This window comes from Botryllus schlosseri, chromosome 3, assembly GCF_051294905.1.
Source record: "Botryllus schlosseri isolate E-star chromosome 3, Bs_hap1, whole genome shotgun sequence".
Classification (NCBI taxonomy): Eukaryota; Metazoa; Chordata; class Ascidiacea; order Stolidobranchia; family Styelidae; genus Botryllus; species Botryllus schlosseri.
Window position 1 is genome coordinate 2,953,835 of NC_137238.1, and position 15,253 is coordinate 2,969,087.

General features: G+C 40.9%; 1 protein-coding gene across 1 annotated transcript in view; it reads right to left on the reverse strand.

Annotated features, from left to right (window-relative positions):
- Positions 1–12,313: 12,313 nt before the first annotated feature.
- LOC145435479 (uncharacterized) overlaps positions 12,314–15,253 on the reverse strand; it is a 286,197-nt gene continuing 283,257 nt past the window's right edge. Inside the window, exons 11-14 of the mRNA XM_080312755.1 lie at positions 14,637–14,773; positions 14,479–14,575; positions 12,945–13,041; positions 12,314–12,569 (exon numbers count right to left, since the gene is read on the reverse strand). Coding sequence (XP_080168881.1) covers positions 12,314–12,569; positions 12,945–13,041; positions 14,479–14,575; positions 14,637–14,773 — 587 coding nt within the window. The remainder of the gene's footprint in view (positions 12,570–12,944; positions 13,042–14,478; positions 14,576–14,636; positions 14,774–15,253) is intronic.

The following is a 15,253-nucleotide window of genomic DNA, read 5'->3' on the forward strand; positions in this document are numbered from 1 at the left end:
GTTTAATTTAATTTAATTCCATTCCAATTAATCAGAATATAAAGTTCGGATAATTTCCACACATGAAAAATATAATATTATCAGAGATGTTGGGAAACTGTGAAAGTATGGAAAAAATATCAAATATGGTATAGAAGAATGTTGCTATGGAATGGGAAATTGCAAGTATGGTATGGAACGATTAAGGAATTCAGGAACATTTTTGGCCGCATTAGTTGACTGTAATGAATGCAGACAGTCTTTCACCATACCTCCACGTATCGAAGGCTTATACGGGCGCTTCAAAACTGCAGTACAGCCCCATCTTTAGAAAACCAAAAATTGGCTTTCTTCAAATAAAAACAAAGTTGGAGGAATGGAGAGAGAGAAAGAGATATGGTATTCTTTTTAGCCTGCACCATCGAGATGCTTTGACGACGGAGATGCGATACGGCCTTTATAGTAAGGTCATCTAGTCTGCACACCCGGGTTTTTTCTCCTCCATGCTATCCGTGATTGCTGAGCGCCTAGCGGGATAGCCGCGGATACCAGTTTTCGAGTCTCTGGTCTGACCCGGCCGGGGACCGAGCCCACGACCTGCCGATCGAGAAGCCGGACGCGCAAACAATGCAGTATCTCGCTCGGTAGTGGAGTAGATGGAAAATTATTAGCAAGAGATAAAAAGCTTTACACCGTGATAAATGAACTACAGAAATCCATTGAACAGCTCTAATGTCACTATTGTGTATCGCCCGACAATATTCGTAATATACCAGCGAGATGGGATTAGTTTTTGATTAATTGCTCTCGTAAAGTTGTTTCGACAACGTCCTATTTCTTCAACTGTTCATAGTAACGAGCGTAAACTGTATAGCTTTGAATCGGATGAATATACTGGTAAAATCGGTTTACAGTTATTAGGATTAATTGCTTTGAGACGGCAACGGCCACGAACGCGAGGGCTCGTCGGTCAAAAGCAAGCACGCCCGATCAACAACACTCTTATAGAGAGTTGCAGTCGTAATTTTGGCTACTTCTGAATTATTTCTTTTGCAAATACGCATCGCTTCTTCGTAATACATGAATGTCTTTGAAATTTCCATCCAGTAGCATCCTTCCGTTGCATTGATATGGCATTGTTCTAAATTTGCAGGAATAAATTACAGAACCAATTTAGTAGTATAAATGGAAAATGTACTGGTACATTTGACAGTAGATGTATGTGGAGTAGTGGTTCTCAATCCGGGCTCGATCGAGCCCCAAGCTTTCACTAAGTTACTTTCGGGAGTTTGGCGAACTAGTGGTACGTGATGCATAAAAATGCATATATTCATGCCAATCAACGACTGCTTCGCTTAGGAAGGCGTGCGTCGAACTATGTAATAACCGATATTCCCAATCGGACAAGTCACAACAATATAAGGAATGTTTTCCAGCCGTTTACAACAGAGAAGACGTGAATGGACTACCGAAAAGGTATCAAAAGATAATGTTCCGACTACAAACCGGACATTGCGGATTACAAGCGCACCTATTCAAATTGGGCATAGCAGATTCGGCCAATTGCTCAACGTGCCGTCAAGAAGAGAGTGTCACCCATTATTTATTGACATGTCGAAGTTACAGACACCAGAGAAGAGTTCTCGAGAACACGGGTCGGAGAAAGAATATCATTCCCACCGTAACAAACTTGTTGACTGACGCGCATATTTTCCCATGCATTGTTGAATTTGTTCTCGCTACGAAGCCAATTTTGTATTGTAATGTCCAACCGTAGATGTTAAATGCTCTTTTGGATATGGCGAACACAACCATTCGAGTTATAATTCGCCAATCAAATAATCAACAACGACGACGACGACGACGATGACGACGACGTGACGACAAAATTGAACATTCGTGATGTCGCCGTGGCACGATAGGATTCGTCCTGTGCTCCCTATTTACTGTGTTAAGAAACTACCGTGATTTTTACAGTCCGCATTTACCATGCCTGTAGCTGGACCCTTGGGTCACGGTGCGATCAGTCCATGCCGCGATCTGATCATCACAAATCGACTATCGACCAAATATCCAACAGTTCAAAATTCTATTTTTGTGCTCTCCGGCGGCATCTGACCCGCCAGGAATCGCGATTTAATAATCATGAAGGAAATTCTAACGTCCGCGTTTTACAATTAAATAACATGAATTCCTCACAACGTATAACGCAGGGCTAAAGTCAGAGTACTACTAAATCTGGCTTAGCGGTTTGTTACTGCATTCAACCGACTAATCGTTGTATTTTTGGCAATTCCGTTGTTTGCAAATAAATGTTTTGCTGGAATAGAACTCCTTTGATCCCTATTATAATATTATATGCTTTGATGTATATAGAGGTTTCATAATAAATTATTGAAGTGAAACACACTGTAAAAAACCCTCCTGTATATCCAATCTACATGTTTTCCTGTACATTGGTGACCGAGACTGTAAACGTCCGTGTAAATCGGGATTAGATGCCAGCTTGTAAATTCACATAAATCCATACCTATCGCAAACCAACGCGATGCTAAACTATCGCAACAGTTTCTTCACACTCCCAAAACGACATTGGAACAAACTGTATATTCAATCATGACTCAGATGAAATGGTTATCGATGGAAAAGTATTGCTGCTGGAGGTCTAATTCTTCTTTAGGAAGCATGCCGTAACAGGAGTGGTCTCACGACAAGATGAATCAATTCCACTATCGGCTAAACTTCCAATTGTTTCTTTTTCTCGTCCTCGTGCATTCCTTCTGTGTAACTATTATCTTGCAGTTCCACTAAAAAGAATTCATGGGTAAGTCGCGATATTGAGCAAAGTTCGTAACCTAGACATGATATTATGAAGACTAAGACAAATAGGTAAGGGTTGCCATATTTGAGTTTCACAAATTTCGGGCGCTCTTCAGCGCCCACTAGCGGATTTCAAAATGAGGTATGACCACATTGTCGTTCAATATGATTTCACGCCAGCAAACCTTTGTCTATCGACTAGAAGTGGTCACGATCCGGTTCAGGAGTATGTGGTTGGGTGTTAAATTGTAACCAGCGCCGAAGCCACCTTTTTTCAGCCCCCTCCCGTCCAAATAACACTGCTCTTGGGCCCACCGTAGGGCAATCGGTGCTACTTCCGGGGGCTTACTATATGCATCTGTTCGTTAAATGATTTGAATGAATTATGTCAATAATATTATTTCTTCCATATATTACTATACAATTTTGCTCCTCTCTCCGCCCACATGATCAGAGTTGGCGATAGAGCTGGTGGGGGATGATTACTTGCTGAATGCAGGGAACGTAATTGTACAAGTACATCGTAAAGTCATGTTCATGTCACACGGTTACGACTATTTAGCAGCCTAACTGCCGGTCCGCACCAGCAGGTTGCACATCCGGAGGTTTTCAACCTTTTATGATCGCGACTCCGTTTCTAATTTGAAAATGTTCCGTGGCCCAGCTGAAAACTTGATAAGCTGATTACTAAAAAACGGCCAGCACCTTTGCCCAGACTTACTCACGGCCTATTTTGGAAGCTGATTACGTTCAACATATTCGCGAACTTCAGAATAGAGGCAAACTACCCCCAGGTTTAGTACCACTATTTTTGCATAAAGCATCCAAACGGCGTAAACCGACTCAATCTTGTAATTGCGATTATAATTCGACTTATTTTTGTAAATGAATGTTAGTTTTATCTATTTTTAATCGCAATTTTTGCGAGGGTGGTATTCCCCATATTAAAACGAATACTTATGGTAGGCTACTAAATCACGCGCAGCCACGAAGATAAATTTCATGTAGCATAAGTCTGCCCAAAAATAATATTGTTTATGTTGATTTACGAAAATATTATGAGCTTACTTCAAGCCTTCAAAATTCCGGACATTTAGGCATATTTTAGAAATTCCACCCGGACGCAGTTTTAACAGTGAAATTCCGGACGTATGGCAACCCTAAAATAGGCGAAAAAAATATAACAATTTTTGATGTACCGATACTTGTACATTGTGTGATGACGGATCCGCATTTTATATGATATAGCAGAGATGACTTACTTTATCTCTAATGTATTGAAGCAAAAGGTTCCTCATTTGAGGGGGCATGTGCGCCAAACATATCCAGCAGTGGATGAAAACATATCTATGCTATGGCCCGATAAATGACATTACCAAGCCAACAGTTTCAACTCCTCCGCGGCGGAGTATGTGGTGTCACAGGTCACTATATAAGTCGACTAATGGCCCGAAATAGAACAGAGAATGCGGCGAATGAAATATTTCAATCATGAAATCAAAGTCAGTCGGGTGGTGTGCGCAGTCGTAGATATTCACGGTAAGAAATAATATGTAGTAGGCTACTGTACCTTTCACGATGTGTATCTCGTTCATCATTCGCAGAAATCTTTAACGATCGTGTCCACTTCCTGCACAAGTTTCGCACCACCCTTTGCTCAAAGCACTCAGACGACACTCGGACGATTCCGAAGTAAGTGATATTCATATGCTCACATATGCCACCAATAATATTTACTGACCAAGTTATAATGTTTAATCTTGGTAAGGGGTTCTCAACCTTTTTGTAGACATGCCCCCCTTTATGATAGTGAAAAATTTCGCGCCTCATTTATCGTCATATCACAAAATCTAACCGGGATGCTAGCAACCTCAACATATTGTTTGATGGCATGGAAGGTTATGACTGTTGATGAGTGAATTATAAATTATATGAAATTCGGTCTATATATAGAGATACACGCGTAGCGCGAAATTTTATATCAGTTGGCCGCTTCTTCGCACCCCCTGCTGATGCTTTCACCCCCCGTTCTTTCGCCGTTCTTTCATAGAGAAGCATTTATCAACACACATAGTCCCTTTCTTTTCCATCTGATTCGTATTTCTAGTTTCCCGAACAATAGTATACATCCTAAACTGATTTTTTAACTTATGAGCCCTATCCGTGACAACGAATCTAACAAGCGAGGCCGGCGTGTAGCCATAGCCTTATAATATAATATAATGACTTTGGTGTAACCCAGTGATTCACAAGCGCGGCCACCAGCTAGCCTTCTTGCGTCCCCCAAAAATATATAAAGAAATTGATTTATGACGAAAAATAAAATTTATATTTATAAAATACTCTTGCTTGGCTTGGAGTCTGGAGCTTTTAATTAGGATTGTAGGAAAGTTGTAAAGCTAACGTTACATCACTGCTGTGTCAATGCAATGTGCTCTAACCTTCCTGTTGAACGAGCAGTAGCTATAGATATAGGTATAGATATAGGTATTGATAACTAATCTACGGATAGATGTGCAACACGTGACTCACGGTTGAATATGCCGAGATGGTGACTGCTTAGCCGGCAAAAAGCAGCATACCGTCAGGGTTGTAAATTTTAATGACTCGAGTCATGACTCGACTCTAGTCACGATTTTCTGATGACTCGAGACTTGACTCGAGTCATTGTCTCAAAATACGTAAATGACTCGAACCAAGTCATATGACCCGAAACTCAGACGGTCAAGACCGACATTTCATTGTAATTTCGATGAATAGTAAAGTAACTACCACATTGGCATTTCGTCTATTGGTACTGGTACTTGAAAATGAGACCAGAAACTGCTAAAAGTGAGGCAAATTAGTCTATCATAAATGCGAACCATTCGATATCGCTAAACAGTTTTATTAAAAGTGGGTTTAACAATACTTTAACAGGATACCGACCAGTCAATACAATGAGTCGCACTCGAGTCATAATACCATGACTCGGACTCGATCGACTCGACGAATTGAAATCTGGCGAATACAATAAAACTAGTTTGGAATAGCCACCAAAGGTCGATTGTTCCGAACAATGGGAGCGCAGCAACACAATGACCTAAATAATGGCCAATGGCGTCAAAGCGATTGATCGGAACAACGCCAATTTTCATATTTTGGGTCCGTTTCATTGCCCTGGTATTCGTGCGGCCCCGACCATACTCTGAAATTCTAAATTTGACCCTGACACCGAAAAAGGTTGGGAACCACTGGTGTAACCACATTAGCTTGTCAGTTGTTTCTTGTACCGTACTATATGTACTATACTGAAATTCGTACTAGGGTCAACCATTTCCGTATGACCCACCCCTGTCTCGCGAACGAGGTTGAATCAGGTCAAATCACCACGAAAATAAAATATCAGTAACATTCAGTTCCACGTGTACATTGGCTGCAGCGATTTGGAAGCTAATCAATTTTGCCAATAGCCTGCTCTGGTAAACTGCAGTAACGAGTAACTGTCAGTGATTTTACGATGAAATTCTGGTAACTTGACTTGGCAATTAAATTAGGGTAATGTTACATATCAAAATATAAAATTACAAGCTACGCACAGTTAGTGGCTGCGACCTGTAGACCCTAATTTGTTGTAAAATTTACAGAGATTTCTTTGATGAGCTTCTTAAAGGTACAGAACTTCAGTATGGTATATTCACAGAATAGAATAGAATAGAATAGTATATTCATATTGAAATGAACTCGAATATTTTCGACTGACACTCGTCAGGGGTAATCGTCAGCAACTATGTAGAGAATAAGAAAGAACATTGTATATCAACAATCGTATCATAAAATATGACGTCACCAGCATGAAACTTCGAATTACAGAGCGTTCAGTGCACTATTCCTAGGTGGTACACGAACTCCTTCTGTTGACAGAGTTTCTTTGTAAATCTACCAGATTTTTTACAGTGCACAGGGCTTGGGTTTTAAGGTAAAATTTGGGAATCATTTTGCTGGTCCGACCCGCAAGCGATCTGAATGTTTGGATCCGGCCCTCACTCAGGTTGAATTCGACACCCCTGTCTCATACCCTATCGCCCGGATCTTTACACGCATAAACGATTTGATGTGTGTCAGTGGCAAGACAGACTCAAAAGGGACACATCGTCAACGGAACTGCGTAAAATGTGTTTGATGAAAAATTAGAAATGTAATTTCACGGCAGTTATTTGTTAGGTTTACTTTTAAATGAGTCACCATCTCATTGATGTTTTTACAGTTCCTATTCTAACCCAAAATCGGGTCAATGTGTCCATATAATTCGCATGTTTTCCAATCAATTCGTGTGTAACGGTGGATTACTTCACCAACTTATTATCTGGGTGCAGCAGCATGAGTTAGGAAAAGTGGGCGAAATTTGAGTATTTGAGATCATGCGTCATCAATCCCGGGTACCGGCTTGGGGCCAAGGATTTGATTGAGCACGGGTTTTTATTGGTACGTGAATATTCTTTTGAAACGGCCTAGATTTCCAGATATGTTCAGAGAATGTAGCGCCTGGACTGAAGTGCTTAATGAACAAAAGTTTTGCTGTTCTCTGCTCGTGTGCGGAAGAGCATTTCGTATTTTTCAGTTACACTTCGCCCTTAGTGCCCTATCTATGAATCAACTATATCAGTGCTTTGCAACCTGAGTGACGGTTCGCACTTGGCGAATGAAAAAAATTGCAGCGCGAATGACGAAGGTGGTGCGAATGAAAATCCGGATGACTGCGAATGAAAATCGTGAATAATTGTTAGTTTTTCTGACGTGGAATAATTCCAATGAACCTGATAGTAATTTCAAGGGCAGTGTAAGTGTGCGACGCAATAGTAAAAACTTGTTTAACTTACGACTAATCGTAGCTCTCAAAAGCCGTAGTGAATTAATATTTTGCACTATAATTATAGCGTAACCCAAAAACCTGGTTTGTAATCTGGTGTAGTTGCAGACATACAGTATATCAGTCCGTCTGAGTATGCGACATGCGACAGGCTGAAAAAATGACGTCAAATTGACTTTCTGCTTTCTTTCGCTAAACAATCATCATATTTTCGAAATAACTGTTTGATTGGCGCGAGGCGCGAGGATAGTAGTAAATGCCATCATTACAGAATCACATTTGCAAGTTACTGTAACGCAAGGGTTATTGAAGTATGGACAGCAAAGCAGAGCTTTGATAGTCGGAGCAAGGAGCCTGAGCCACGGAGCCGAGTATTTTCAACGCAGCCGGGGCTCTAAATAAAATTCTGATGGAGCCGGAGCCGGAGCTGGAGCCGGTTGTTAGAAAGGTAGCTCCGTTCCAATGTATTTTATTAGGTGCTATGCTAATACTTTTGGCTGAATTCACAAAATTTTACAGTAATCGTTCAAAAAATTAAGAATCATCGCCTCATTGGCGCCACCTTTTTTAAACTAAGCATGTTCAAATTGTTCATAGAGAACGCGCTAAACCCGGGTATGCGAGATATGCCGTGCATTACTATATTCTGGGACGTGGTTATTCTCCATACCCGCAATTTCGTCATCAGCACGACACTGATGGTCAATAGAGCGATTCCGGAAATATTGATCACTATGTACTTCATAAAATGGGACTGCTGCTTATGTGAAAAGAGCAAATTAACTAGTGAGTAATTAGCCAGTACTTCTCATTAAATTATGCTTTCTTGCTATCCGTTGGTGTTGCGGTAAAGTACGAACAGGAACAACCAACAAACACCGTTACATTCAAGTACAATAAGTAATTCAGGAGGTACGACCTGTTGTGAAAAACAAGTTAGTGGTACGCCGTGTGGTGAAAAAAGAACAAATTAGTGGTACGCGATGGGAAAAAGTTTGAGAAACACTGAATTACACGAAGCGATGCCAGAGGATGAACGTGACCTTGCTGCACTTGCACCGTACGCCGTCTACTCTCTGAATTAGACTAGCAAATATCCGTTCTTTGGTGATAGCCATTCAATCATACCGCGAAATTCAACAGTGTGTTATTGTGTGTGCCTGCGAATTGGAATTGTATCCTGCGCATGATAGTGTATTGCTGTACGGATATGCGAACGTAAATAGAGAAACGCATCCCAGAACCCCGTTATAGTCCGCGAAACATTTTCGCGATGCGAGCTAGTCAGTTCGATGCCCCAACCCCGTGGTGTTGGATATAATAGAGGAATTATAGTGATTGAATGCGCGCTTTCCCGTGTGTAATCATCTCTTTTGTGCATTTATTCTTGTCAGCTTGAAACAGTATTCCTGAATTATCTCGCAATGAACGTGTTTAGTTCAATTTGTTAACGACACGGTGCACACAAGATTATCAGTAGAACTAGCTCTGCAAATAAATCGGTTCCTTCGAAGGGAAACTTTCTATATTCCAGTTAACCTAATCGACACGGGACGGACTGGTAACGATCGCATCAATGTCGAATTTCAACCCATTGGGTATTTGGTAGAAAGCGAGTTTCTGATCGCGACAAGCGCTCATGTTGCGCTTGCTGCAGTTACACTTGAACAATCCCACATTTTCAAGATTACAGTCAACTATATGGCTTGATATGTGCAAGTGCAGCGTGGGTGACTATATGAAGTTTTCGACAGCAGACATAGAGTAATTATGACGTCACAGGACTGTGCGTACCCACACAAAATTACGGTAGTTATTGACTACATGACTGAGCCATTCGATAGTTTACGGAGCCGGAGCCTTACTATATAAAGTTGCATGCTGTAGACCAGAGGTCTCAAACTCAAATGTGCTCGCGGGCCAATTTCCTAGTTCTTCATGACGCCGCAGGGCGCAGCATCAATAATAGGGATATTCAATGTATAATTTCCAAGTAGGCGTTATTTGACGGGACCTTGAAGACAGGCATTCCACAAACATCGTGCAAATGTAATTAATTATTGTAATATTCACGCTTGACACGGAAAAAAATCACATTTTCAAATATTTGAATGAAATTGTTTTTGTGCCGGGCATAATATTTTGGATTAATGAGTTATAGACGTCAATCGAGAGGATGCATCTTGACACCGTAAAACTGTCGCGTTATAATATTACAGCTAGTGGACCTTTTACGTGCCACAATTTTATGTAGAATATTTTAAAATCTACTGAAGATTGATCTGATATCAGTCCATTTGAGCGGTGTAGCCTAATCCTGGTTTTGATATAGTCGTGGTCAGTATAGGCTATTCTTACTGTCATTGCCAACTTCAAATTAAATCAGCGTTAGATTTTGCCTTCGATTATTGTTAGAACATATCAATAACAACTTAAATATAATCATTGAGCCATAGGGTTAGAATATTGCTTCTTAACGTTTTTAGCGATCGTACCCCTTGTGCTTCCAATGAAATTTCTCGTAGCCACTGTCCAGTTTCAACACAATTTCTGATGGTACCTATATTAAAATCTGAAAGCCCATTCACATAAAATCGCGCGTAGCGCGAAAACTATTTTCCAGTTGAATAAATTGGCCAAGAAAATATTCCACAGTATATAGGCCTGATTCCCCAATGCATCTCGAACACCCTGATGTGGTGCTTCGTACCCCGACGAGGTCTACGGACCCTGAACCCCTGGAATAGAAACGTCCAATCGGCGACGAATTCATTGGTGTTACAGCTGTAACTACTACTACTACCTTAGTCGCCACCGATAAAAATACGGATAAAGAGAACCACGAGCACCCAGCATATAACCAACTATACGTCACGTGGCTCACGCAATGCCAATGCTTGCCATACTGACCTGATTAGATAGCTATATTCCCTACGCAACGCAAGCTCCGACCTTTTGATATATTATTATTCCCATGACAGTTTCATAGATTGTTGGGTCCGTAGGACCAATCCGAAATCGAGTAACTTTACGAGAAGGTCGCACCAAAACAAATCACAATTTTCAGTCATGATTCATCAACGGGTCATGTTTTATCATCGTGATCTAGAAAGGTGACGTAATAGCTGATCTCCTACCGCATGTTAGCTTTTAAAAGTGATGTGATAGTGAAGTTTGTTGAGATTTCAGTGATTGTTATATTTTTAGGGTGAACTTTAAGTTTTTATATCTAAAAAGCATACGACACTTGAATATATTGTTGATAACTTGAAATTCCAAAATGTCGTCGCGGGCCGCACAAAATGCTCTCGCGGCCCGCATGCAGCCCGCCGGCCGCGTGTTTGAGACCTCTGCTATAGAGTCTGTGTATACAATCAGTTTAAGAGGATTTGTCCTCTTTTTTTACTTTTTTGAAAGTGTCCTCGCAGGACCCCCAAATGTCCTCTTTTCTGAGAATTTTGATTAAACGTACGTGGAAATTTGCCCGAGATATAGGAAATCAGCGGCCAAATAACGGTCCGAAGCGTTTACGGAGACTTGAGCCAGAAAATGACCTTGTTTTTAGTCAACCGGCCACGAAGTTGGGTAATATTTACCATTTTTTCATGATTTTATTATATATTAGTATATATTTAGTATATATTGACAAGAAAAAGCAACAACAAAATTGTAAATAGTATGTAAGTATAGGCCTGTAGTGAAAGAAAAACTGGATATATCATGTGTAATGGATAACGGGTGAGAACGTGTGGTATTAATGGAAGCAGTCTATGTATGTAGCCGTAAGTAGCCTACATAGTGCAAACAAATAATATCTACTCGAGCAGTCAAAATGAATGAATTTCGATCATACTAGAGGTAAGAAAATAACAGCCTGGCCATATTGAATTCGTACAAAACCGTTTTCTCGCGGATTTTCATATTGCACCCGGACCGCAAGATGGCGCTATGAATATCTATTCCTCTCTTCTCTTTTCGCCACCTTTTGCAAATCGATCACCGCGAGAGGGCGCTAGGAAATTTGAGTCAATACAGTCATACGTCGGTGCGACGTCACACTCACATAAAAGAAAGGTTACTTTTGAAGTGTGACGTCACAGATCCGCAAAAGTCAAGTTCACAATCTTTTCCGCCGGAACTTCATCTCCGAGAATCGCAGGAGGTTGGGAGGTTGATTCCAATCCCACTTTAACGAACTATATTGTTCACGCCATTTTAATATTTGAGCAATAGGGAGTGTTGTGAACTTACTTAATTCCCTGAAGTGAAAACCCGATAAGACCTTTGTTATTCGTGTGAATATAGATAAGAGCAATAAATCGTACGATGTTTTGTGCATATATTCTCTCGTGGCTATAATTTATATACGCATGTAATACCACGTAGACAGTCATTCGGTTCATGATATTTCGCTGATTCGGAAGTCCGTTGTATTGCCGTACGTGATTCAATAAAGTTACAAGTCGTGGAGACGGAAACAAAATATATTCGTCAGTGTGATCCATCGAATACGTGTGCAATAGACAGGCTTCGTGGTACGTCAGCCAACAAGGCCGTACGGCGCGGTTACGCCGGTCCGTCAAAGGAAGAAACACGCAGCGAATTGTAAACGCAACCTTCTTGGAGTCAGATATACAATTATACAACTACAACATTCGCTCTGCGTTATACCCACCACCAAATTCCCTTGCCGTCTGTTTTGCGGAAGTTTCCATTCAGATTGCTCCAGCCACAGTCCTCATACCACCAGCCTCCTTCGCGAAAAGAAGCGCAATTCAATGACGAATGAGAATCGTGATCCGCGTCCTTCGTTGAGAATTGTTGATTGTTGTTCCATGTGAGACCGTCGTTGGTTGCATTCCCGGAATATCCGGATACGTGCAGTCTGTACTTGTCGGATCCGGGTCCGATGCTGAAGGAGCTGGAAAATGAGAACCGCTGAGTGAATTTCGAATGATTCCAAAATGTTAAAATCCTGGCCTTGTTTTTCGCTCGAATAGTTTGTATTTCAGCCTGCATGCGTAATATCAATAAGGATTATACTTCGGATCATTGGGGTTCTATCCTAGCAATACTTTTATTCGCCAACCATGAAATTGGCAAAAATACCGTGATTTACCGGTTGTATACAGGTATTGTTACTAAAACAGTGGCCCCAATGACGATATAAGTAGGCATATCTCTATGCTCCCGTTGATTTAGTCGCAATCTGGCGTTATAGCCTTGCGTGTGCGTTGTGAGAAATACAAGATTGATGAAATGCACCGAAATGATAATGCCAACGACTCAGATTCACCTGTATTTAGCATCCCAATAAACCTCTTTTTTCGTGATCATTTTGATTTTCATCTCCATATCCCCTGTCTTGGTCAATTGATGCAATGCTTCCAGGCCTGGAAGAAAGTAGATTGCCAGATGATTACAAACTAACATACGTGCAGGAGCCCTTGACGTGGGCGCAGTGACAAGATGATGAAACAAATACTCCAGCAGTGTACACTCTAAACGCGCTCACACTCCCAATTTACTTTACCATAGATCTGCTAGATCAGAGGTCTCAAACACGCAGCTCGCGGGCCGCATTTTGTCCGGCCCGAGACGACATTCTAGATTTTTATTAATTTGACAATATATAAGGGTCACATGTATCTTTTCAGGTTATAAAGTGAAAATTCTCTCTACAATTGCTCTGAAAGCCTGACACTATTCATCAAACGTCACTATCACATCAATTGCAAACGCTCCCATGTAGTGGAAGATTGATTATTTCGTCACATTTTCACTTCATGTTGATAAAACCTGTTCCTTAGACGATTCGTGACTAAAATTTGTGAGTTGGACTTGGACGTGACCTTTCCTAAAATTACTCGGACTCGGGCTGACTCGATGGAAAAATGAAAAAGACCCGATTGGACTCGGAGTGACTCGGAATGCCGTGAACTTGCTAGAACCACGGACGCAACAAACTAATCGCGTGTCATGAGAATAGTAGATCAGACGGTCACAGCTTGGTATTTCGCTAACTAAGCGAGTCGTTATTGCAACCAGTGGCAATCTGTTAGTTACATCTTGGGTCGCTTAGTCCTCGAACCATGTTATTAAGGCCACTTCAAGGTACCGAGTACCGTAGTGATACGCTCCAACGATGGGCCGTTCGGCGTTCCGACATTTCTATTACTAGGACACATCCATTAATATATTTTTTATATTTAAATATTTTTCCGCTCCTATTTTCGAAGAAATTTGACCATGAGATTAATAATAACCACTTATCAGGAGTATAGGCAACCTAGGCTACCCGAGTCCTGGATTGGAACTACACTGCCCAACCCAAAAATGTTGTGATCTCAGATCAGTCTCTATTATCAATCTGTTAAATTCGAAATATCAAAGGCGATAGCTTTTTTGATGACATCATACATTTGTCCGCTCATATGTGTCTATATCTTATAATTATTATATATAACGAGTACAACAAGAATCCTATTCAATTAGTTATAAATGTGATAATTTTTTCGTGCCAGGCCTAAATTGATACAAGAGTAAATCACATTTTGACGATGTGTGTTTACTCGCAGCCTGCTGGATCGGCTCACTTTCAATAGGACAATTCCATCCCGTCAAATATGGTCTGAAAGACATATAATACCCCTACAGATGCTGCGGCCCGCGGCGTCGTCAAAACTGGAAAACTGGCCCGCGAGCACATTTGAGTTTAAGACCTCTGTGCTAGATCACGATCAGTGGATATGGCATCTCTTCGCTCCTCGTGATGTATGTCTGGGCGCACTTCATGAGATAATGGAAAAGTTATATATGAAAAGTCGTACCCAACCAATGATCTCCTTGAATATCGCCGAATCTTTTCACGTAATCATTCCAATCTCTGTCGAAATCAACGTCTCCGTTCATTCTTCGCTGGAAAACCTTTCATGAAAATGGAAATAATAATCAATTTTTTTCTGCAACAATCGCGCAGTGAACTCACGGTCCAGTTTCCACCATCGTCAGTCACGTCACAGAATACACTCGTGATTCCGACTTCCGGTATGTCTAATTTAAACACACCCCCAGAGTCATTACGTGCTAATGCTGATTGGGCGTCCTCACAACTTCTCACAAGACCTAGAAATAATAGAATTCGTATCATAATCGTCAATCGACGAATGACGTCAATCTTTCCAGCTTTGAAATGTCAGATTGGCGGCAGTGAACAGCGTGATACTTGTCAAGTTACTAGTGCTCTGAACGTGATGCGTATACTACCGGTACGTTGATATTTTAATGCTTAACCGCGTAAGAATGTGGGTACCCCTCACCGAATCTTGACGTGTTGTGGTTATGGCTTGACATCATTTGTTAGTGCACTCATTAATGTATGTATATTAACGAAACATGAGATATGCTCAACCCATCTATTTTCTCTGTTTGCAATATCTGTGACTGAATTTACAATCATGGATGTTCCTTACAACGGATTGCAATTCAACTGCTCAGCCAAATACTGTATCTTGTAATAATTTCTGATTAAAATTCGTGATACTCATTTCAGTTAATCTACGACAGAGGTCTCAAACTCAAATGTGCTCGCGGGCCAATTTTCCA